This window comes from Trichosurus vulpecula, chromosome 9 (genome assembly GCF_011100635.1).
Source record: "Trichosurus vulpecula isolate mTriVul1 chromosome 9, mTriVul1.pri, whole genome shotgun sequence".
NCBI lineage: Eukaryota > Metazoa > Chordata > Mammalia > Diprotodontia > Phalangeridae > Trichosurus > Trichosurus vulpecula.
In genome coordinates, this window is record NC_050581.1 from 143,590,025 (window position 1) to 143,616,059 (window position 26,035).

Here is a 26,035-nt window from a genome sequence, read left to right on the forward strand (position 1 = left end):
ACACAAGTCCTGACAGCGCATGTAGATGCCCACATCGGTTTTAAGTTTTTACCTGTGACACTATGGACTGTTGCACTGGTGAATGGATTGTTAATTTTCTCTGTGTGCAAAGTCCTCCAACTCTTAGAAACCATTGCAATTCTGTTTTATCTTATCATCTTTCTCCTTCCTAATATTGTACCTCACCTCACCTTTAGAAACTCTGACCTTGACTGCCTATGAATGGACTTTCAATAATGAATTTTGCTGATGAATCCTGGATTCACATTTGGGTTACTTTATAACACATCAGCCCTTCTAGTTTCTTAATGCCACTGTTTGGCAGCATAGGCAATGTATGAATTACAGCTTAATTTTTACTATCACATAGAAAGAACATCCTTACAGCTCACATGTTATTCTCATTAGAAACGTACCTTTTTCCCCACTCTTTCATCTAGATTACAAAGTTGGAAGAGTCCTTAGGAATCACCTAATCCAATGGTCTCATTTTGCCACACAGCCATATAGTAGCTCAGCTCTTGGCTCTCACTCAGGTGCACCTTCTTCTCTACCATGCTTTCTTTTCTCAAACCAGGATTGTGTGTCCAGACTTCTCCATTCCACTCCCCTCCACGTCCTGTTGCCATCTTCACTGCAAGTGGCAACCAGAAAACTCTCTGACACACTATTCTAACAAAGCATAAAATCACCACTCTAAGGAGTTATAGAATGCATGTGACAAATATGAATCTGGAAGTAACCTTGAAAGACCCTCTGTGACTTAGTGAACATAGGTTTTGCAGACAACTGATATCTCTCACCATTGATGTCTCTGTAGTGGGAGTGATGCTGCGTCCATTCAAATGAGAGCAACTCTGAGCGAAGACAAAAAGTACTTCATCTTAAATGGCTCCAAGGTACTTGTCCCCGGCATCATGAGACACTTGTCACCTGAAGACAGAGCAACGGCTTGTCTCCAAACAGTGTGATTTCACAAGAAAGTTTAGGCCGCAGTCAGAGGATTTTGCGGGGAGCTCGACTTATGGCCTTGTCATGGTACAGATGGGAAAACAGCCAGGGAAGGCAGGGGTTCACATAAGAATGCAGCCTTGTGGGTCCCAGTAAAAAGGAAAGATGTTGGTACTTGGGGGGGGGGGGGCCCGCTTCCACTTGTAGTGCCTTTTTATCTGAGATGAGCTGAGCAATTCAGTCTGAGGCAGGACGCCAGCATTTGCGAAGGTCCAAAGGCCTGAGTACACTGTTATAAACTGAACTGTTCAAGACAAGGTAGATTTCTGCTGAGGAAGAAGGTAGAACTAGATGTCCTGTGGAGTCCCTTCCCTCTGAGCGGCCATGATTGTGGTCAGAGGCACAGCCCCCATTCTTAGGGAGCTTCCATAGTAAGAGCATTTATATAGTGCTGTAAGGTTTGCAGAGCACGTCATAAATAGCATTTCATTTCATATCTTCACAACAACCCTGGCAGGCAGGTGTTCTTATTATCCTCATTTTACAGTTTTGAGAAATCTGAGGCAAAGGTTCCCACAGCCAGGTGTCATCTGAAGTCAGGCCTTCCTGGCTCAGAGCCAGTGCTCCAGCCCCCGCACCGCCCAGCTGCCCTGCGTGCCTCCTCCCATTTGTGTGTAGTGACACAGTGAATTGCAGACAGATCATCGTTGAGTTTTGCCCTCTCCACATCCTCCAGAATGGCAAACAAAGCACATGAAATTAGCTGCATGACACTTAGGAGATTTGTGGAAACAAGGACCTTTGGGAGCTAATGCCTACAGGGCATCGTAAGTATTTGCCATGTGGTGAAAGACTTTGGAGGAGAAAATAAAGTAGAAAATAATAGCTGATTTTTTTTTCTTAAATTCCCCGCTATTTTAAAATATTTTACCTGAATTATTTCATTTGCTGCCACATAACAACCCTTTGAGATAGGAAAGCCGAGCAGGTGGCATTAGCCCCATTTTACAGAGAAAACCAAGACTGCAGAAGGAAAATGACTTGCCCAAGGTCACACATTTGCAGTGGGGACTTGAACCCAGGCCTTGTGACTCTGGCTCTTTAAGCTTTCTCCTACACCAAAACTGGCTCCGGCCTTATGAAGAAGGCTTGTCAAGAATGATTACTTAGATTTTACAAGTTCCTTTTTTCTCTTTTTCCATCTAGATTTGGATCACAAATGGTGGTTTGGCCAATATATTCACAGTGTTTGCCAAGACAGAGATCGTTGACTCAGATGGCTTAAAAAAGGACAAAATCACAGCATTCATTGTTGAAAGAGATTTTGGCGGCATCACAAATGGCAAACCTGAGAACAAATTAGGCATCCGGGGCTCTAACAGTAAGTTTTTGGGATTCTTGTTCCCCTTCCCTATTGTAGGTCTTGGGTGACATCAAGTTGTGTGTCAGTTACCCAGCCCATCAACAGCATGTTCAAGAGTCCACATCCCAACCCAGAGTTTGCTTGAAATGTCTTTAATGGGAAGGTGACAGTCACCATCCTAGAGGACTGACTTTGGTACCGGCCCTCTTGCTCTCCCCGCTCACTGCCCTTGCTGAGGGGGTCCTTTATGTGCCTTCCCACTTTTCTATGGTATGGATCATTTCTTCCCCAAACCTCCACTTAGGACTTAGAGAAGGCCCTCTGTTCTTTAGGTAGAATCCTAACACTGAGAGGAGCCTTAGAGACTATCCAATCCAAGCTCTTCTCTTTTCAGGGGAGAAATGGAGGCCGAGGTGATTGGAATTTACGTAGCTACAAAGGGGCAGACCTGGGACGAAATTAGTCCCCTGACTCCTCACTGGCCCCATGCTCACTATGCTTGTTCAATGTGAAGCTGCCTCTGGCTTCATGTTTTATCTCTTCATAGTAATGACCTTCTCTTTTTAATTATCATGTAGAATGTGAATAAACACATTGTTCCGTTATTTTAAAAATTTTGGAATGGATATCAGTGGTCATTTAGTCTCCCCAAAAGTCCCCACTGTAGTATACTTGAAAAGTGCTTTTCTAGCCTTACTTAGAGACTTGCAGTGAAAGTGAACCCTCTGCCTTCCAAGGTAGTTCATCCACTTTTGGACAGCCCTAATTAGTAGGAAGTAATTCCTGCAACAAACTGACATTTGCCTCTTTGTAGCAGTCACCCATGGCTCCTGTTTTACCACTTAGAGCCATCTGGGAATCTGTACACCTCATCTTCTCTTCTGAACAGCAGTGTGCACTTTTAAAACCATGGGCTTAAACAGTTGTAATGACCCATGCCTGTAATCCCAGCCCCTAGGGAAGCCAAAGCTATGACTCTCCAGAGTTGTGAGATACAGTGGGCTAAGCCGATGAGGTGTTCACACAAAGGCCAGCACCAGTATGGTGAGCCACACCCTGGAGTGAGGAGGGGGAAAGGGACCATAGCCAGGATGCCCGAGGAGGGGTGAACCAGCCCAAGGTGGAGACAGAGCAGGTGAAGGTTCCCGTACTGATCAGTGGTAAGATTGGGCCCTAAGGGGCTCTTCCAACCTGGGAGAGATAGGGAGACCCAGCCTCAAAACGATAACACCAGGTTAGGGTTGGCAAGAATGAAGTGAAATGAATTGGCCCACAATCTCTGACATTGTCCTCATCATTACTTAATGAGCTAAACTGAACATTTCAGACATTAACACATCAGGATCACACTTTGAGAAGTGGACTGTCCTGTTTCTCATCCTATTTTCTGTTCAAATAGTTGCCTTTTATTGCATAATGAAATGAAATCCCCATCTCTCTTTGGCCATGGTACATTACTTAGGTGGGGCTAAAATACCTTTTAATGTGTTAAAGACTTACTGACTGTTTTTGAGATTATTTTTCTTTTACTTGTAGCAGTTCTTCAGAACTGAGGTTCATTTGTTAGATACTGGCATGGGGATGAAACCTTTTGAATTTTTTTTTTTAATTTTTAGCTTGTGAAGTTCATTTTGAAAATACAAAAGTGCCTGTTGAAAATGTCATTGGAGAAGTCGGAGGTGGATTTAAGGTGAGCTTCTTTTGATAGTAGGTTCATTATGCTCTCATTCATTAAGTATTCTATAACCATTTATGGAGCATCCTGGGTGTAGTATAACCCTGGCAGGAACTTGGGGGATCCACAGAGACTTAAGACTGTGGGTGGTGCCAGCCTCCATGAGCTTATATTCTGTGAAATGGTAGAGGGCTGGGAGTCTCCTCACATCCTTCCCCTGGCAGATTGATGCCCAACAGCTTTGCTCTTTTTCTCCCTGCCATAACCTTACTGCTCTTCTTCAGCACATTACTTGGCTCACTCAGGAAAAAGGAAGATCAAAGGTTTGAAACTTGATTTTTATCTCCTAGAGGCAAAAGAAAGCAGAGCTAGAATTTTAAACAGTTTTGGGGGGCGGGGGAGTTGTTTTGGCCGATGGATTAAAAAAAATCTCAGTAGCACAAAATTCTTATAGCTGAGGCTTAATTTACATTTGAACAAGGGGAACAGAGTTAGAAAATGAAATTCCAGGTGAGGAATAAGGAACAAAGCCTACTCTTCCATTCAGAGGAATGTTTGAATGGAGATTAACCTGGCTGATATCACAGACTAGATATGGGGACAGAAGCTCAGGTAGAGAATGAAGAGATCGGCAGTAGACGTAAAGGAATGGGATGTTTAAGAGTGTGAGGAAGTGAGAGTGAGAGAAGAGTGGGAGGAAGTATCAGGCAGGTCATTGAGGGGAGTGGACGGTGCTCACTGGACTCATTTCTCAGCCTCTGATTAAGACCATGGCAGGTGAATCATGCCAGAGAGCACATGATATTTTTAATTTTTATTTTTTTTAAATAATATTTTCTTCTTTCCCAATTACATATAAAGACAATTTTAACATTCTTTTTTTTTTTAATTTTGAGTTTTAGATTTTGTCCCTCTCCCTCTCTGAGACAGTAAGGAATTTGATGTAGTTTATAAAGCGCATGATATTTTTTAAAGACTATGGAAAGAAATGACCGAAGTGTCAGAAAAGACCAAACAGTGAGAATTTGTGCAGATTAGCAGAGGAAAAGGTTAAACATAGAATTATAAACATTTGAACACAAGAATCAATTTTAAAACAGTTGGGTCTGAAGTTTATGAACCAGGAAAGAGTCTCTTACAGTGTCCCTTTTGAAAAGCTGCATTTCTAAGTTTGATTTGGGAATACATGGCTAGCAGAACAAAATGCCTTTTGTACTATTTTTTTACCAAATCTTTTAATGCTATATATACAAATGAAACCAATAGATTAGCACTTGTAACAGTAGGTGGAAAGCTTCCAGTAAATCTTCTTTCCTAGCCAACCAAACAAAATCCTCAAGTATTCTCCATCTGGAACCTGTTACACTGCACAGGGGACAGGGGCCAGACTTGGAATCAGCAAGAACAGAGTGAAAATCCAGCTCAGGCCCTGAATAGCTGTGTGACCCTGGGCAGGCCACTTCACCTCTCTTAGCCTCTGTGTCCTCATCTGTAAAACAGGGAGGATAATAGCACCTACCGCCCACAGTGGTCATGTTGATCAAATGAGATAATGTGCAAAATGCTTTGTGAACCTTAATAAACTAAGTAAATACTAGCTATTATAATATTCACATTACTGTTGTCACCAACCACAGGCACAAAGGACAACTACTTGATGAGGGTGAAGAAGTCACTAGGGACTGTGTACTAGAAGGTCAATTTAGCTGGCATTCCTTTAGTCATAAAGCTAGATGTGTATACCAATGTGTCGTACCCAGAAATGTACAGTTTTGTTTTTTAAAATTTTGAAGACATGTTGGTGGAGGAATGGAAATTGAGGGTCGGGTCAAGATATCTATTCTGTCTCACTTTCCTCCACATGTATATATGTCTGTGCACTTTTTAGTCTGTGTAAAGCAAGGTACTGTACTAGATACCGCTGAAAAATGACCCCGCCTCTGCCCTCAAGGAGCTTATATTCTGTCTGGGGTGGGGATGGGGGTGGCTGTTAGGTTTGTTTGGCAGTTACAGACTGTGAAAGCCAATGATGTGAAATAAGGTTGGAGCCCAATTGTGGAGGGCCTTCTTCAGCTGCTAAAGAGTTTGACCCTAAAAGTATTGGGAATCCACTGAAGGCCTTGAGCAGGGGAGAGACCTGGTCAGATATGTGCTTTGGATTACTTTGGCTCCAAGCTAGGAAACCCAATAAGCGATACCATTATTACTGTGTTTCAGTAACCAAGATCCCAGTTGTACAGGTACTTCTCAACTTCACCCACATTTTTGCCTCTCGTGATCTGTTTCACGGCCCTTCTGTGCCCCAGTGGAGAAATTCATGAGTTACTGTGGCTGAAAGCCATGTCATCCTTGGGGACTGGCCTTCTAGCAAGAAACGAGTCCTTCTGACCTCAGCGGGAGCAGCCTTTGGCAGACAGACAGTCTTCCAGTGGCTCGGTCATTCCCAAGCAGACTCTGTCTGGCTTGGAAGAAACTGCCAGAGACTACACCTTCACAGAGTCTTAGAATCAGAAAGGGCTTCAGAGGCTGCCTTAGCCAGTCTGGATCCAAACAGGAATCACTCTCCTTTATAGCATATTCAACTCGTGGTCGTGAACATTTTGTCTAAAGACCTTCAATGAGAGGGAACTCATTGGAGGCAACTTCTTCCACTTTTGTATCATTCTGATTGCTAAGTTTTGTTTTTTTGTTTTAATAAGAAGTCTACATTTGTTTCTGAGCAGCTTTTGCCCATTACTTCTGACTCCTCCCTCTGGTCCCAGGCAGAAGAAGCTAATTTTCCTATTCTGTGTGACACCTTTTCAGCTATTTTGTGTCCCATTCCCTCTTTTTCCCATCTCAGATGAAATAGGATCCATTTTCTTCAACCAATTCTCATTTGACGAGGTCTTGAGATCCTTCGGTTCCTGGTTGCCCTCCTAGATAGTCCATCCAATTTATCAAATTGGACCCCACACCTGCCAGCTCTGTGAGTCACTGCCACATGATGGTGAAGCCTCCAGGAAGAACTTTGTTTGGTGAAGGCACGTTTTTAGTTTAGAATCGGAAAGATCTGTGGTGTAGAACTTGATGTGTTTTATATTAAAATTTAATTCAGACAGTTGACAGAATAATTAGGTTGACTTTCAGATGCTTGCATCCTGCATCAAGTACCTACTGACTTTGTGATTGCTTTATAGATGATCCTTAGGCTCACCTATGAAATAGAAATGTAAACACCTCCAGTACCTTCCAGTACAGAGGACTATTCTAACCACCACATGGGATTATGTATGGAAAGCACTTCAGCCCTCCTAAGTTCAAACATAAATACTGTTACTGCCGGCTTTTGAGAAACAGGAAAAAAGAAAAATTTGAACAGAAGAAGCCATCAATTTGGGGGGATTTTTTTGGGATTTAGTTTGCCATGCCGCTATTAGAAAGTTTTCCTTTTTGGAAATAGAACCAAGGAGGGAAGAAGGGAAGAAAACAACCCCGTCAAGTGTTAACAAATAGAAATTTTACCATTGAAATAATCTCTCACCGTCATCAGTGACTGCTTCTTCTGATGTTTTGCCGTATTATGGACTTCTGAAAATTAATAGATTGAGACAAGCATGTCTCCTCTATTATGTTAATTTACTCTGTGATTATGTGTTTCCAAACAAAGGCCAAAGAGCATTGAGGCAGCTAGGTGACACAGTTTATAGATTGCTAGCCTGGAGTCAAGAAAATCAGAATTCAAATTCTGTCCCAGACACATAACAGCTGTGTGACCCTGGGCAAGTCACTTAACGTCTGTTTGCCTCAGTTTCCTCATCTGTAAAAAAAGTGCCGTAAAACACCACTTACCTCACAGGGTTGTTGTGAAGATCAAATGAGATGACAATCTGTAAAGTGCTTAATGCAGTGCCTGGCACACAGTAGGTGCTATGTAAATGCTTTTTTATTACTATTATTATTATAATGAAATCAGATCCTGAGTTTGAATCCTACCTCTGCTTCTTAATGACTTTGTAACAGCAGGCAAGTCACCTTGACCTGCCTTAGTCTCCGTGGCCTCATCTGCCCAATGAAAGGTTAGACTAGATCATCTCTAAAGTCTTTCCCAGTTCCAAAGCCTGTGATTTTTCTGTGTGTTGCTGGAAGAACCCAAAACAGATGAGGAACAACCAAGAGTTACAGGACATTGATAAGCCATGTTGCAAGGGGAATCAATATCTCAGCAGGTATCCTATTAACCACGTACTTACCGTCCCCTATCTGGGAACTGGATAGATCTGTAGATCTTTTAAACAAGGTTGTTATGTATTATATGGAATGCTATGTAATATAGTATGTGTACATCAGTTTTTTCATTCCCCTAAAGATGCTACTCCTGATTAGAAGCTGTAGCTATTATTTCTGGAGCCTGGGGCTGTCGATTGTCTTCTCAGCTCTAATTTATAGTCATCTCATCACTTTGAGCACAAGTAGAGCTGTGCCATTGGAGTGCTATTGTGATCAGAATCGTACGTCAGTTTTCCCTTAAAGTACGTTTTTCATTCATTTTTGCTTAAGGTTTTCCTTAGGCAGTTAGGTGGCACAGTGGGTAGAGTACTGGGCCTGGAGTCAGGAAGACTCTTCTTCCTAAGTTCAAATCTGGCCTCAGACATTTACTAGCTGTATGACCTTGGGCAAGTCACTTAACCCTGTTTGCATCAGTTTCCTCATCTGTAAAATGAGCTGGAGAAGGAAATGGCAAAACCACTCCAGGATCTTTGACAAGAAAACCCCAAATGGGGTCACAAAGAATTGGACACAACTGAAAATGACTGAACAACAACAAAAGGTTTTCCCACTTAAATTCATTATAGGAAAGACTCTTGAGAAGTTTGCAGTTTTCTACAACTCAGACATATTCAGTCCTGGAAAACTGTTTCGCCCCAAGCTTTGTTTCCATGCTGATCCCCTGATTGCCGCAGGCTCTTTGTGGAAAGCTGACTTGCTTATTTCCTGTTCCAGATTCCTAGAGTTTGTTGATGAAGTCAGATGCATATCTGGAGCTGTGTAGATTGCTCTCATAAATGCCTCTTGGCTGGCACCACCTTGTCTGCCACCCTTTCGCAGTGAATCTTACGGTCTCTTTCAATGGTCTCATTCAACTTGTAGTCCAGAGATCTAGTTTTATAAACTTGGTAAATTATTTAGCCTTTCTGTGCAAGTTCCTTCATCCCTAAAATGACATGATTGCTAAGGACCCTTCCAAATCTAAATTCCTGTGTCCCTATAAGCTTGAAAAAGACATAATTACTTTATCCACATCAAGTTTTACTACAGGGTTAACATCACCATCTTACTATCTTTTACTTTACTTTTTGAAGACAAAAGTTACATATATTACGACTATTTTTACTCAGCTCTATTGACCTCTTTGCTAAAACTGAGCTTTAGATCTTTTGGGGTAATAGATCGACTTCGTGATATCATTCAGAGCCCTCTGTGATCTGGGCCTAGCCTTATTTTCTACTGTTTCCCTTCTCACATCCTAAACTTGCTGTTCCTGAGTTTGTCTTCTATACTCTGTTCACGCTATTCCTTTTTTTTTTTTACATTTGGGGAGGGGGGTTGGTTTGTGGGTTGTTTTTTTGTTTTGGCCGGGGCAATTGAGGTTAAGTGACTTGCCCAAGGTCACACAGCTTGTACATGTGTCAAGTGTCTGACGCCAGATTTGAACTCAGGTCCTCCTGACTCCAGGGCCGGTGCCCTACTCACTTCACCGCCTAGCTGCCCTCTCACACTATTCTTTATGTTAACACTGTGTTTGCCGCATTTCCCCCCCCCCTTCCAGCCTCTTGTCCCCACAGTCTCTTGTTGTCCAAATCCTTCACATCCTTCAAGGCCCAGCTCAAAAGATAATTGTTTCATGAATCTTTCCTGAGACTTGCCAGCATGAAGTATCATGTTGGTTGGAACATAGGCCACTGTTTTCATTGACCCTAGCTTGTGTAAAGACTGAGTGCAGCCTGTGATGGCTGTTTTAGGAAGAAAAGCCAAGATTTAAGGTGAGATGCCTGAGACCAAGCAGAGCTTTTGTGGTCTAGAATTAGCTCGATAAAAGATTCACCAGCCTTTCCTGACAGGTGGCACTAGTGCCATTGTGAGAGAGGACTAGAAATTGACATTTTCTTTTTAGATTGTAAAGATATGGTTGATGATACCAGAGGAGAAAATTTCTTGCATTTAACTTGAATTTCAAAAGAGCAGTCATTAACTGTGTTGGAATAAAAAACAGGAAAACAGGAAGGAGATAAGAGTATTAACAAAAAATAATTTGTTTAGTTGGAAAACAGAGAAGAAAAAATTCAGAACATCATTGGACAGTATTTCAAGAGCTTGACTGGGATGGATAATGAAGTTTATTGGTGTGTACTTTTCTCTTTTTTTATATTTAATTTATTTAATATATTTAGTTTTCAGCATTGATTTTCACAAGAGTTTGAATTAAAAATTTTCTCCCCATTTCTACCTTCCTGCCCACTCCAAGATGGCGTATATTCTGGTTGCCCCGTTCCCCAGTCAGCCCTCCCATCTGTCATTCCACTCCCCTCTCATCCCCTTTTCCCTTCTTCTCTTGTAGGGCAAGATAAATTTCTATGCCCCATTGCCTGTGTATCTTATTTCCTAGTTGCATGAAAAACCTTTTTTTTGTTGTTGTTGTTTTTGAACGTCTGTTTTTAAAACTTTGAGTTCCAAATTCTCTCCCCTCTTCCCTCCCCGCCCACCCTCCCTAAGAAGGCAAGCAATTCAACATAGGCCACATGGGTATCATTATGTAAAACCCTTCCACAGTACTCATGTTGTGAAAGATTAACTATGTTTTGCTCCTTCCTAACCTATCCCCCTTTATTGAATTTTCTCCCTTGACCCTGTCCTTTTTCAAAAGTGTTTGTTTTTGATTACCTCCTCCCCGTCTGCCCTCCCTTCTATTGTCCCCCCTTTTTTATCTTCTTGCTCCTTCTTTCCTGTGGAGTAAGATACCCAATTGAGTGTGTTTGGTATTCCCTCCTCAGGTCAAATCTGATGAGAGCAAGATTTACTCATTCCCCCCCTCACCTGCCCTCTCTTCCCTTCCAACAAACTGCTTTTTCTTGCCACTTTTATGTGAGATAATTTACCCCATTCTATCTCTCCCTTTCTCCCTCTTAATTTTATTTTTTTAGATATCATACCTTCATATTCAATTCACCCTGTGCCCTCTGTCTGTCTATCTATCTATCTATCTATGTGTATGTATATATATATATATACACCTACATATGTACATACATAGACACATATGTATATATATGCATACACATATATATGCATATTCCTTTCAGCTACTATGATACTGAGGTCTCATGAATCATACACATCATCTTTCCATGTAGGAATGTAAACAAAACAGTTCAACTTTAGTAAGTCCCTTATGATTTCTCTTTCTTGTTTACCTTTTCATGCTTCTCTTGATTCTTGTGTTTGAAAATCAGATTTTCTGTTCAGCCCTGGTCTTTTCACTGAGAAAGCTTGAAAGTCCTCTATTTTATTGAAAGTCCATATTTTGCCTTGGAGCATGATACTCAGTTTTGCTGGGTAGGTGATTCTTGGTTTTAATCCTAGCTCCATTGACCTCCAGAATATCATATTCCAAGCCCTTTGGTCCCTTAATGTGGAAGCTGCTAGATCCTGTGTTATCCTGATTGTTTTTCCACAATACTCAAATTGTTTCTTTCTGGCTGCTTGCAGTATTTTCTCCTTGACCTGGGAGCTCTGGAATTTGGCTACAATATTCCTAGGAGTTTTCTTTTTGGGATCTTTTTGAGGAGGTGATCTGTGAATTCTTTCAATTTCTATTTTACCCTCTGGCTCTAGAATATCATGGCAGTTCTCCTTGATAATTTCTTGAAAGATGATATCTAGGCTCTTTTTTTGATCATGGCTTTCAGGTAGTCCAATAATTTTTAAATTATCTCTCCTGGATCTATTTTCCAGGTCAGTGGTTTTTCCAATGAGATATTTCACATTATCTTCCATTTTTTCATTCCTTTGGTTCTCTTTTATAATATCTTGATTTCTCATAAAGTCACTAGCTTCCACTTGCTCCAATCTAATTTTTAAGGTAGTATTTTCTTCAGTGGTCTTTTGGACCTCCTTTTCCATTTGGCTAATTCTGCCTTTCAAGGCATTCTTCTCCTCATTGGCTTTTTGGAGCTCTTTTGCCATTTGAGTTAGTCTGTTTTTTAAGGTGTCGTTTTCTTCAATATTTTTTTCAGTATTTTTTGGGGTCTCCTTTAGCAAGTCATTGACTTGTTTTTCATGGTTTTCTTCCATCATTCTCATTTCTCGTCCCAATTTTTCCTCTACTTCTCTAACTTGCTTTTCCAAATCCTTTTTGAGCTCTTCCATGGCCTGAGACCAGTTCATGTTTTTCTTGGAGGCTTTCAATGTAGAGTCTTTGACTTTGTTGACTTCTTCTGGCTGTATGTTTTGGTCTTCTTTGTCACCAAAGAAAGATTCCAAAGTCTGAGACTGAATCTGAGTGTGTTTTCACTGCCTGGTCACGTTCCCAGCCAACTTACTTGACCCTTGAGTTTTTCATCAGGGTATGACTGCTTATAGAGCAAAGAGTACTTTGTTCCAAGCTTGAGGGGATGCCACATTGATTTCAGAGCTATTTCTACACAGCCAGCTCTGCCACCCCAGCACTCCTCCTTCACCAAGGACCGCCAACCCGGACCTGATGCAAATCTTAAGCAGGCTCTGCATTCCTGCTCTGATCCGCCACTTAATTCCTCCCACCAGGTGGGCCTGGGGCCGAAAGTAACTGCAGCTGTAGTTCTGTAGCTGCACCACCTCCACTGACCCTGGGGTGGTGGCCAAACTGCAAATTCTGTCCCCCTGCAGCTTTTCCCACTAACCTTCTCTGTTGTTTTTGGTGTTTGTGGGTTGAGAAGTCTGGTAACTGCCACAGCTCACCAATTCAGGACGCTAGGGCCTGTTTTGCCCGGCTCCTGGTCTAGTTGGTCCTGCCGCCGCCCATGCTGAGCTCCGCTCCCTTCCGCTCCGTGCACAATAGACCTCACCCAGCGACCATCCAGGCTGTCCTGGGCTGGATCCCTGCTTCCCTCTGCTATTTTGTGGGTTCTGAAGTTCTAGAATTTGTTCAGAGCCATTTTTTATAGGTTTTTGGAGGGACCTGGCAGGGAGATCACGCAAGTCCCCGCTTTCCAGCCGCCATCTTCTGTACTTTTCTTTATAAAACTAAGACAAAAAATGCAGTTCCAGTCAGCTGCCTTTGACATTCAAATCAAAGTCTCAGACATCACAACTAAGTTAGAAGTGCTTCCAGATGCATTTAAAGCAAGCTCTGGGAGATGCTAAAGATGTATGCAGAGTTGTCTCTTTCTTAGTTGGATGTCTTTAGCTCAGCAATTTTCAACCAATTTCAAGAGAAATGACATCTCCTTAGTCTTCAGGGAAATAAATATAAGTATGATGTTAAAAATGAAAAATGCTAGTGAAAATCTGTATTCTTCAGTATGCCAAGCATGGAAAAGAAAGCAGTGAAATCCATCCTCATGTAGACCGTGGAAAGAAAAAAAATGCCCCTTAACAGCTATGTTAAGTACCAAGAGCTGTATATTCTCCTCAGGTGAAAAAACTTTTTTTTCTGAAAATGAACATCTTCTAAAAAGGAAGAGCAATTGTCCCAAGACAAAGGCTAGATACTGAATGACCAACTGGTTATTTGTCATGTAGAGTAAAAGACTCCTCTCAAAGGATAATTCCAGGTTAGATGCATTTAGAGGACATTGGGCCCTCAGCATTAAAAATACGTTTGCATCCTCAAATTCAAAGCTGATGGCTATTCCTGGTGGAATGGCATCGCAGTGACCGGTCATCAGGGGTCATTCCTTAGCCAATCAAGGACACCTCAAAAGTCAGTGCTCAGATTAGCTTTATCAGTGAGGAGTTATGATCTTCCAGGTAGAAAACACAAGAAGCTGTTAGTTTGTCAACAAGTAGTTAGTAGAACCTCATTCTCATCCTTGGCTTCAAAAACTGTCACCCTTTCAAATGGCTGGTAGGGAAGATGTCCTTATGAAAACATTGGGAAATAGTCCATCCTAATTCCTGCTGGTTACAACTGTACCTGCCAGGTTTCGCTGGTGGACCAAAGTATATCAGAAATCCTCTTTGGGCGCTGTGGTATATCTGTGCCATGGGCTTGCAGCCAGCCAGGGGTCTCTGAACACAGAATTAGATTTTGACAATTAAGCAGATGGGGTGGGGGTGGGGTTTGGGGGGGATTGATTGGACAAGTTGGTTTTAGGTGCTTTAGTCCTCCAAGAGAACAGCCTTGTGTTTCAACAATCTGGCTAGCAGCTGTTGTGGGGGTGTAAGATCCACCACCAGCTAGCACCCAGAAAGCTGCCAAAGCACAAGTTCTTTTGATCTGCTTAACTAAGGAAAGCAAGGTTAAGGGGTTGACAGGCTTACTTTAGTTCAGCACACAAATATCATTCACTTAGTTCAGGGGGAAAAGGCAGCACCCTGAACTTCAGAACAAAATACAAACAAATTACAAACATCGACAGACAGACTTTGTCTGATTCAAATCCCAATACATAGTTACCAGAGTTCAACAAAGTCTCAGCATCCGGGTTTACGAGCTGGAGGGCCCTTAGCTACAGCTGCCCGGAGTCCCTGCATCAGCACACCAGCACAAGTAAGAGCCCTCGAGCAAATGGCTCTGCCCTCTCCTCTTATAGGGCTTCAGACGTCATCAAACGTCATCTGAATGACCAGAACTTAGGCTGCTATGATTGGGTCTTGAGTTAGCCCCTCCCCTTAGGACCCTGGTGGGTTCACATCCACATAGGTTAGGTTAACACCTAATAGGGGTTAGATCCTGGCTCAAGACTCAAGACAGGCATGGCTCTGGAGTTAGCAGCTCCCCTTAGGCAGCCCCACCTTGGGCCCCACCCCAGTCACCAATCCACACCCACATAGGTTCCACACCTAAGAGGGGTTTGCGCCTGGGGTTTAGTACCTGGTAAGGCTCAATGAAATGCACTCAATTACTCAAAGAAAACAAAGGCCATTTTGCTTACCAACACACCTTGTTCCTTACCCCCCCCCCATGTATTCAGGCACACATTGGTTCAGCATCTGAGCCTAAGTTATATTTGGGAGCCCTGTGTAGTTCCTGTTGCATGTACCTAAGGGCACAGCTTGAATTCTGAAAAGCCATGTGGCAGTAAAGCACTTGGAAGTCTGGCAGATGCTCTCCTCTGATTGCCACCTAGTCTTGGGGGTGAACTGCTGAGGCATGAAGGTACTGAGTGTCCAGGCATATTCCAGACCCCATGTGCCGTAAGCCCCAGGGGTCACCTCCTGCTGTTCTTTAGTGATATACTTTCCTAGTGACACATCCTTGGAGGGTGGGCCAAAGGTGTGACTTGTTTTGGAAGGGAAGGTGTGCCCAGTGGGCCTGAGCAAATAGCCTGCCATCTGCACAAGTCACCAGCCTTGAATGAGATTTACAAAGGTCTACACTCCCCCATGTCCCCCCACAAAAAAACCCAAACAAACAAAAAACAAACCAGGGAATCTGGGGTTTAGAAGCAGGTACCCGTTAGGCTGTTTGTCCAACTACTAGGACTTAGGGTGGAGATAGAGGTGCCTTGCGTGGGGTTTCTAGAAACTTGAGTTACCCAGCCTTGCAAGGAGAACAGCAGGGTGTCCCTGGTCTGGCCCTGGTCAGGGAGAAGGGAGAGAGCCTCCCATGGGACCTTTGATGAACAACTGCTACATTCCAGGAAAGGCCCCAAGGCCTGACTCCCAGGCCTGCTACTCACGTGGCCATTCTGCCCACCATGCAAAAATATGAAAAACAAAAAGAAAAGAAAAAAAAAGTTGGGAAAAAGAGGACAGTGAAAATCACAAAGTGACAATAAAGAATAAAATATCTTTATTTTAATTAAAGGAATATAAAGATATTTTATAGATGTCTTAATACAGTAACTTTGTGTAGTTATTGTTCATTATATTGCTTTTTTACTTTCAAAGGAAAGGTCACTTTTTAGGGGTTCAGCCTTTACTAAGGAGCAGCCTGGGTCTGGACTGATGCGGCCATCTCTCCTTCGTTTAAATCATGTCTCTTTGGTATCACTGTTGTTTCTGTACATGTTTTTATCTTTTCTGTCGGACTGTAATCTTCTTGGGCAGACTGTCTTATTCATCTTTATCTATGCTATAGCACTTCGCACACAGTAGGTCCTTGGTAAATATTTGCAAAAATGAATGAGTGGTATCATTAAAAAGCAGGCTTGGGCCATGGCATGTACATATTATTTCAGTGATGAGTGAATGTTAAATTATCGGCATAGATCACCTTCTTCCTCGGTAAAAGCTAGGTGCCAGGCGGAGGATTCTTAGGACTTCTACAGACTTGGAGTAGAATCCAGGGACTATCTGCCACGATTTTAATTCAGTATCTGAATTGTGGGCCACTGCCCCCTTTGTACCCATCGGTGCTCTTCCCCAGATTGCTTTCCCAGTTCACAGTCCTTAACATGCCTATGATAGAACTGGTGCCTGAGGAGCAGAACCGAGTCTGGCCTTTGTGTTGTGGACTTTGTCCCAAATTAGCTTGCTTGATGTTTCTGTTAGAAGCAATCTTATGCTCATCACACATACAGTTACCAGCATGTACTTCTCTGGAATTTGGTGAGCTCTTACTGATGAATAAATAAAGCCTTTCCTTCCTCTTACAGATAGCAATGAATATCCTGAACAGTGGACGATTTACCATGGGAAGTTTAGTTGCTGGGATGGTTAAGAAGTTGATTGGTAAGTCAAGCAATCATCATGAAGTGAAGAACTTGTGAATATTTGTCCCACTGGCACACAAAGTCCTTGGTCCCAAAAGGAAGAGGACTCAGCCATTTTAAGGTGACTGTTGAAAGAAATAACCTGAAAAAGGAATAGTATTTCAGATTTGGTGTAATTGTTTTCTTTTTCTCTAGTGTGATTGAAGCTCAAAGTAGCAAATTTTTCAGTGTGGCCACTATCTAATTTCCATGGGAAAACAGAGAGAATATGTGGAGAAAAGAAAAGTATACGTGGCACCCCACTCCATCCCTGGTAGATTTTGTTGTTATTCAGTTATTTCAGTCATGTTCGACTCTTTGTGACCCTCTTTGAGGTTTTCTTGACAAGACTGAGCCCCAAAATGACTGCTGAAGAAGCCAAGCTCTCCTTGTGAGGGCTACAATGTGCCTGGGACAGCAGTTTGGCCCTGATGAGGCTAAACACAAAGGGCAATGTTTTCCTTTTCTTAAAATTTTTCAGGATGTATATGTTGGAGGCTTCTTTTAATCTTACTCCTTGGCCCATACAGCTGAGCGATTTTCCCTTTTCTGAGAAGATAGAGATGGATTTATCCCCTGTCACTCCTGCTAATACATTTGAAAGCTCATGAAGATGACTTTAGGAAATGATCCTTCTTAATGACTGCTTTCTTTTCTTAAGGTATGACAGCAGAATATGCCTGTACAAGGAAGCAGTTCAACAGACCTCTAAGTGAATTTGCATTAATTGAGGTAATTAAGAAACTGAAAGCTGTCCTTGCTCATTTCAAAGGCATCTTCAGCTGGGGACAGCGTGTGCTTTACAAGTAGAGAATTTTTCTCCATTGTAATGGTGACTGCTTGTCGTGATTTAGAAAATAGAAATAAGGTTATTTTATTTCATGTAAATATCTTTATTAAAACCTCTGATCTGTTTTGGGATGCGGCTGCTTGCCCTGCTCAACCACCTTTATTACACATCAGCAGTTCAAGAATCAGATGTAAACTGTTCTTTGTGTTTGTTCTCATTAACTTCAGGAAAAGTTTGCTCTTTTGGCCAAGAAAGCATACGTGATGGAGAGTATGGCCTACCTCACTGCCGGGATGATGGACAGCCCCGGTTTTCCTGATTGCTCTTTAGAGGCAGCCATGGTGAAGGTGACTGGGAAAAGTGGGGCAGCTATGGTTTTGGAGAGGTTGAAAGAAAGATGCCAATTCCCACAATGTGAAGAGACATTACAGGTCTTCTAGGCAATGCCCAGAGAGATGCAGGGACTGCCCACGGTTACATGGTTTACTTGTTGTAGATAAGTCTTTATCAACATTTATTTTTCATCCCACCATGGACCATCCCAAGACCACTCTGTTGGTCACAGCTTTTCCACCCTCATTTTTTTTAATTCTTCATTTATGGACTGCCTCTGGAATGTTCAGTGTTCTCAGGATACTGGACCTAGTTCTTGCTCTCAAGAAACTATAGGCTGGTTGGAGTCACAAGACTAAGACACATGAAATAACATTGAGCCATACTAGAACGTTACATGATTAAAGGATGCAGAAAATGAGGGAATTCAAAGTTCATAGAATGTGAAGATCAGGGAGGGCTCTCATAATCAGGGAATATTTCATGAAAGAGATAACATTTACATTTTTCATCTAACAATGTCCTTTGCTTCATCTAGACCCTGCTTTAGTACCTAGTGACGTACATATGCAGCAAGGCCATGATAACTTTGTCATTCATGGTAGGTGTTCAGCTCCGAAGCAGCCTGGGTTTGTGTGAGCGAAGCCCTGCAGATTGTTGGAGGCCTAGGATACATGAAAGATTATCCCTACGAGCGCTATCTCCGGGACTCCAGGATTCTGCTGATTTTTGAGGTATGTCTGGAGTTTTACACTTGTCACAATCACCATTTCTTCTGATTGGAGTGGAATATGTGTCCTGGAAATCCGTATTCCCTTTCCTAGCTAATGGAGCATCAGAGAAGACTTAACTTTTGTTTACAGTTTCAGCCTCCTGGATGGTATACAGTGTGGTTCTTCTGGTAAATAGGCTTTGAGTTTTGAAGGGTCTAGTCCAGGGGTTTCAGATACTTGGAGAACAGTGTGGTTGAGCTTAAAGGCATAGGTTTTGTTCCCCAGTCATGGAGGATGCATATGTGGCTAGTTGTCTCTCTATGCCAGCAAAATAATGCCATTTGTCAGAACAGGAGATGGAGAGTTTAGATGGCTCAGAGTAAATCCAGGCCCACCCTTAGAAGCACAAAGCAAAGTTCATGCCTTATCATAATGTCTTTGTGAACAAAAGGCAGCACACAGTTCTTGATTTTAAAAAATAGTAGCTTATGGTTATGTAGTGCTTTAAAGTTACAGAACACTTTATGTTCATCTGTTTTCTCTGAGCCTCACAACATCTCTGTAATAGAAGTATCATTCCTTGATTGCTGATGAGGACTGTAAGGCCTATGTTCTATTGCACTGTCTCCCTTTACTTAAAACAGAGGGTAGATACTTCTTTTTCACATCTTGGATATTTGCTCGTGGAGTTTGGTACAGCGCCTGTACTTTCTCAAGTTTAAGATTGCAGCATTTTGAAAAAGAATCCTCAGTGCTGGAAAGTGAGAATGGCGGAGGGAGGGAGGGTCGCCAGGGAACAAGCTGGAACATGAGGCAGACACTCCAGACGGTTGTACGATCAAGAAGCTGGGGTGCTTAACCCAGAAAAGATTAGGGATTGGGGGGACACAGTAGCAGTGAGATTAGGCAGTTCTGGACCTGGAGCCAGGGCTCTCCGTTTTTATTGTTTTGTCATTAGGATGGATATTTTCACAGAACCAGTGTAGGTGTACAGCCCATGTGTTTTGTAGTTTTTAAGTCTCTGAAGATAAGTATATGCCACGTGGTGGGTCAGCGAGTCTGACTCCTTGTCTTCCTCTTAGTGCCTCCTCCCTCCTTCCTGACTTATCCCTCATTGTTCAGCTCAGCTCAGCAAACATGTATTAAGCAACTGCCATGTAAATGAGACATTAAGCCCACTGGGAGCTTACATTCTACCTTGGGAACACACCCTCTACACAAACGATACACAAACGAATAAATACAACTGATGTACAGAGCAATGTCAGGAGGAGGAAGAGTGCTGATAATGGGGGTGGGAATCCTGAATGGGGAAATGGAGTGCCATCCTCTCTGCAGAAGTCCGTGATGGGCCTCTGTAACCACTCTGTTACCCACCTGAGTGGTCATGTCTTAGGTCTCAGGAAGTCTCTTCACACACTTTTGAAATCTATGAATTTCCCTTTCTCATCAGTGTCCTCATCACAGTCTCCTGTACTTCCACTTGTCCCACTGCCTCACCCTTCAGTCTCCCTTCATGACAGCCTTGTAATTCATTTCACTGCATCTTCTGATCTTCACCTTCTCTTGGCCCAGTGGATAGAGCTTCAGCCTCAGAGTTAGGAAGATGGGAATTCAAGTTTTGCCTCTGACACCTGCCAGCTGTGAGAACCCAGGATTCAAGTCACCTGAATCTTTCAGGCTCAGTTCCCTGTCTATCAGATGGGGATAATAGCATATACCTCATAGGATAGTGGTGGATCAAGTTGAGGTCGTGGACATCAAGCGCTTTGCCGACCTTCAATGTGAATGTTAGCTGTTGTTAATATTCGTTTCCTAACCTCCCATTGTATCCCCCGTTCTATCTCTCTTTCCTCCCTTCGTAGTCTTGACCTTGTAGTTAGCCAACTCAGCATGCCACTGTCCTCCCTCGCCACTGTCCTCCCTCCTTAAGTCCCCAGCCTCCATGTTCTGTTGGTCCCACTTTGCCAATCCTTCACTCTCGGTCACCCTTACTTTCTGCCTTCTCCCTTCCTGCTCCAGAATTGTGCAGAGAATCGAGTACAAATTCTTCTTCTCTAGCCTCAGCAAGGCCTTCAGTGCCAAATGACAGTTTTTTATTCTTCTCTGATTGACTCTGTGTGATGCTGCCTCCCCTGCTCAGACTCTTCCTCCTAGAGAGAACTCTGCCATCTCACCACGGGCAGATCACTTTCTCTGAGCCTCAGTTTCCTCTTCTGTAAAACTTGGGCAATGACGCCTGTCATGCTGACTTCACAAGGTGGTTGTGAGGGTCAGAGATGGTGCAGTGCAAATCAAGTGATGGCCAGATGGCAGCCGTTACAGTTATTATTGCTGTTGTCCCCAAATGAAAATATTCTCTGTCCCTGCAGATTTTCTTAGACCAGGTTGCCTCTCTCCTTAACTCCCTTCCTTTCCAACCTTGAGTTATTTTACATTTCTTTTTAGGTGTCATGTCCCCTCAGCCCTTGATACAATCTAAGCTCCTTGAGAGCAAGGAATGTGTCACTCTTACATTCCCGGTGTCTAGCCTGCTGCCTTAGCAGTAGCAGTGTTGTTTTTAAGAATATTTTGTTGAATTAGATCAGCTTGTTAAGATAAAATTGTCCATACTCTCAAAGCTAGATATTTGGGAGGGTCCTCATAACATCATCTTGGAATCACCCCCTACTAAAAGTGGTTGCAAGAATGGTGACCAGAAGGGGCACCTAGGCAATGTGGGTAAAGCACCAGCCCTGGAGTCAGAAGGACTCGAATTCAAATTTGGCCTCAGATACTCACTAACTCAAGTGACCCCAGGCAAGTCAGTTAACCCTGATTGCCTCGAAGAAAAAAAAAATGGTGGCCAGAGCCTGACTAAATGGAGCTCCCAGGCTAGGAAGGGTATGGGGTTTGGGATGGGTTTTCAGAAGCAAAGTAATTAACTGTACTTAAGCCCATTGGGGCCATACCCCGCCATGCGTAACTTGCTATAATTCCAGAGCATCTAGTGTACTACCAGAATAGGCCCAGTCTTAATCCTTTTGTCTCTTGCCATTTTTGAACCAAGTCTGTCGATAGATTCCTTTCCACAGAAACATTTATTTTTAATAAAATAAATCTCCAGAAGAAAGGGAGTCTGCACTCACAGTTTTGTTCTACATGTGGTTTTCTTAGGAGTGAACTGTAGATGTAGATCAAAGGATGCCAGTAACTGCACAAGGGATTTAGTGAGGGATTTCTTTTCTTTCAGTTACTACTTGACATCCATTGGGAACTCATTTTTTTAATTGTTTCTTTGGGTAAAATTTTTTTTCTTAAAATGAAACATGACACTAGAGAAGTGGGACCACATTGCTTAATCCTTATTTTGTGCATCATGTGCCTGAGAGAAGGGAATCCATTTGCTTTTCACAATTCAGGAAGTTTGTAAACTAGCAGGCATGCATCACAGGGCTATGAAGATGGAATTCCAGGATATGGTTTTAATCCTATTTACGCAAATCAGAAAAGGAAGCCTTCTGTACAGCATTATAGTCATATGTTCTCAAGACCATAAGCTCTTAATAAATAGAGTGCTTTCTTCTATCAATAATATTTTCTAATGAAGTGGAATCAGCCATTCTTCCACTTTATTCACGTCTATAGCATTTACTATGCCCAATGTGCCTGATTTATGTAGGTCGGTAGATACAGAATATCTGTGTCTCAAGATGCTGGTGTTCTTCCTGCTCCCTTCACACCCTTTGAGCATTCAAGCTATTGTCACCTTACCTCACCTCCAAGTTTTACTCACAGGGATACTGGAAAATAAAAGTAAATTACTCACAAGTGGTCTGTCCATACTTTGAAATGCAGCATTTCCTTTGAGACTGCATCTTAAAGTGGATCTTGGGTGAAATCTCAGCTCACACATGTGCTGTGTCCTGACTCTGTGTGTGTGTGTGTGTGTACTGTTTCCTTCATATCTTTGGTCTTCCAAGGAAGCCAAGGGGGAGAATAAAGGCAACCAGAAATGAAGCATAGGCCCCCTTGAGTAAGCAGAATACAGATATGAGTGTGTCTAAAAGTGGGTGATCACTTCATATCATCTTGAGATCATGAAGATTCCTGGTCTCCTACAGAATAGCATGATTCTTTAGGTTTTGTGGAAACCAAAGAAAGCTTAGTTTCAAGTCAGGTTCCAGGAGCAACATTATAAAGAGCTTGAGGCCTAGAATCTGAATGTCTAATAAAAGAAGGTTGTGTAGAACCTGGCCCAAAGTGTGGCCTGACTCCAAAGGCTGAGAAATTGATCAGAGGATGGACAGACAGGTTCCATCTCTCTCTCTCACACACACACATACCCAGAATCACTCAGTGGGCTTGTCTCCAACACAGCCTTCCCTACTTGCAGGGCAGGATCTGTGCTGTGGGGCAGTAACCAGATGGTAGGAGCCCTCCCTCCCACACAGAGGGGATCTGCTCACCAGATGATGCGGTATGGATGAGGTGTGATCTGTAGCAGTGTTCTCATTACTCTCTCTTTCCCACCAATCACAATCTCCCTTCTTCCTCCCAACTTTCCTTGGTGTCATCTTTGACTCCTAACTCTCACTTGTCCCTCGTATCCGTTAAGTTGCCAAATCCTGTCTTGTATACCTCCATGACATCACTTGTCTCCCTCTTTTGGCACCATAGTGCACAGAGCACCGGCCTAGAGTCAGAAGACTCATCTTCCTGAGTTCAAATCGGGCCTCAGACACTTGCTAGCTATGTGACCCTGAGCAAGTCACTTAACCTTGTTTGCCTCAGTTTCCTCACCTGTAAAATGAGCTGGGGAAGGAAATGGCAAACCATTCCAGTGTCTCTGCGAAGAAAACCCCAAATGGGGTCATGAGGAGTCTTACACAACTGATGACTACTGGACAACACCACCTCTTCACAGCCATCGAGGTAGTTTGGAAGCTTTTCATCTCTTGTCTGGACGATTGCCACAGCCTCCTAATTGGTCCCCTTACTTCAGGTATTTCCCTTTCCAGTCCATCCGGTACCCAGCTGCCAAAGAGATTTTGTAGACCCAATCATATCGCATCCTGACCTGTAAACTCCAGTAGATCCCTATTGACTCTAGGATCAAAAATCATTTCATCTTTACCTCAATTTGCCTTTTAAAAATTTTATAATATGCATAATTATTATTCAGTAGTATGTGGCTAATGATAGGGATTAGATTTCTGATTTCATTGGTATAGGGAACTTCCAGATGAGGAAAGTCTCTGGTCAGCACCTTCTCTGCAACTCGTGGTCTTAGAGAGTTGCTTAGAGCACCGAAGTTTAAGTGACTTTCTCAGGATCACAGAGGTAACAGATATGTCAATAAACACATATATTTGAGAGTACATGCTCAAAGTTTTGTTTTTTTTTAAATGATTAGGATGTGTGAGTAAAAAGTTTGGAAATTACTGGCCAAAAAGTCTGTGACTTCTTGGGAATCTTCAAAGCTCAACTCCCTTATCTTCCTGCCCTTTAGGATGTTCACTCCTCCACAAACCCCAGGCCAGGATTATTGCCAACATCTGCCTCCTCCAATCCAGCTTGTGTTCTGAGATAAGCTGGAAGAAATTCCACTGCCAAGCCTGAGGCCCCTTCCCCTTGCAATTCTCTTATCTCAACTGGACCCTCACCACACAGCAAGACGGTCTTTGTATTCCTCCCCGTTTGAGTCTCTGGTGCACTCCATACAAAAGCCATTTCAGACCTCTGCCATAGCAGCCTCTCCCTTCTCTTGCTCAGCTGAGTACCTTGCCTCACACTTTATGGGGAAAATAGAGACCATTTGCTGTGAGCTCCATCTTCTCTATGTCTCAGAACCCCTTGACATCAGTTCTTGTTCTGTCCGTTGCTCAAGTCTCTGATGGAAAGGTGACCCTTCTTGCTGAGCCCAACCTTTATACATCCCCTGAATCCCATCTTCTCCACCAGACTGTTCTGCTCTGATCCCCCCCACTATCTCTTATCTTCAGTCTCCACTGATTCTTTCTCTGCTGCCCTCAGATACGCCTGTGTCTACCATCCTGGAAAAGCCCACTAGCCCTTCCATCTCCTCAATTTAGCCTGTCTTTCCCCCTTTTCCTAGACAGATACCTAGAAGGAGCTATTTATACCACTTGCCTCCACTTCTTCACTGGTTAGCACTGCTCTTTCCAAAAGTTACCAGCAATCTCTTAAATGCCAAATCCGAAGGCCCTCATCCTTCTCAGTGTCTCTGCAGCGTTCCACACAACTGACCATTTTCTCTCCTTTCTGGATCTTCATGGTACTACTCTCTTGGTTCTGTTACCTGTCTGACTGTTCCTACTGAATCTCCTTGGATCAAGTCAAGCCAACAAGCATTTATTAAGTGCCTACTATATGCCAAGCATTGTGCTAAGCACAAGAAAGGCTAAATAAGTGATCCCTGCCCTCCAGGAGCTCAGGTGAGATGCTTCACTATCCATAGTTGTGGCTCCTCGCTATGGGTGTGCTCCAGGGCCAGTCCTATGTGCCTTTCTTTTTTTCCTCTTTACACTCACTTGGTGACTTCCTCAGGTACATCTTACATAACTTATCACTTCTAGGCTATAAAGGTAACTTTCAGATCTGTATGTTCAGCCCTAGCTTCTCCTTAGTGCCTATGGAGTATTCCAGACTAGGTATCTCAAAGGCATTTCAAAGTCAAAACCTGCCCTTCCATTCTGAACTTTGCTATTTCTGTCAAGGGCCCCCCTTCCTTCCAGTCACCTCTGTGGTTTCCTCAGCTCTCTCCTCTTCCTCACCCATCTTTCCCCCATTCCTTTGCCAGATCTCCTCTGTTCTCCCTTTCACATCCACCCCCTTCCCCCTACTCCCAAGTTCAGGCTCCCATTCATTGCCTCTCATCTGGACTGTTGCTCTAGCCTCCTAGCTGGGTTGCCTTCTCCAGTCTGTCTTCCGTGCATCCCCCAAGTGACTTTCCTAAAATCCAAGTGTGATCCTGTCGTTCCTCTACTCAGCAAATGCCAGTGGCTCCTAGTTGCTCCCAGGAGCAAATATAAACCTTCCTGTTGAGCTTCTAAAGCCCTTTCCAACCTTCCTGCCCTTGGGAATCCGGCCACTCTGGCCTGCCCACTGCTTCTCCTGACAGCTGTCCTGTCCACTCTGCCATGTGCCAAAAACACACGGTCACCACACTTCACGTGCTTATATACATGCTGTTTCTCCAGTTCCTTTTGAGAACAGTGACCGTTTCAGAGAGATAAGAGAACCAAGAGAATAGTACCATGAAGATCCAGAAAGGAGAGAAAATGGTCAGTCATGTGGAACGCTGCAGAGACACTGAGAAGGGTGAGGATTGAG

General features: G+C 43.1%; 1 protein-coding gene and 1 non-coding gene across 2 annotated transcripts in view; both read left to right on the plus strand.

Annotated features, from left to right (window-relative positions):
* Positions 1-26,035, plus strand: part of ACAD9 (acyl-CoA dehydrogenase family member 9) — a 53,277-nt gene that overhangs the window by 16,580 nt on the left and 10,662 nt on the right. The window contains exons 6-12 of the mRNA XM_036739085.1: positions 821-899; positions 2,158-2,332; positions 3,931-4,004; positions 16,769-16,844; positions 17,526-17,596; positions 17,882-18,001; positions 18,593-18,721. Of these exons, the coding sequence (XP_036594980.1) occupies positions 821-899; positions 2,158-2,332; positions 3,931-4,004; positions 16,769-16,844; positions 17,526-17,596; positions 17,882-18,001; positions 18,593-18,721 (724 nt within the window). The remainder of the gene's footprint in view (positions 1-820; positions 900-2,157; positions 2,333-3,930; positions 4,005-16,768; positions 16,845-17,525; positions 17,597-17,881; positions 18,002-18,592; positions 18,722-26,035) is intronic.
* On the plus strand, positions 14,108-14,247 carry LOC118832440. Its single transcript, XR_005009202.1, has one exon. It is a non-coding gene; the product is annotated as a small nucleolar RNA SNORA52 (small nucleolar RNA).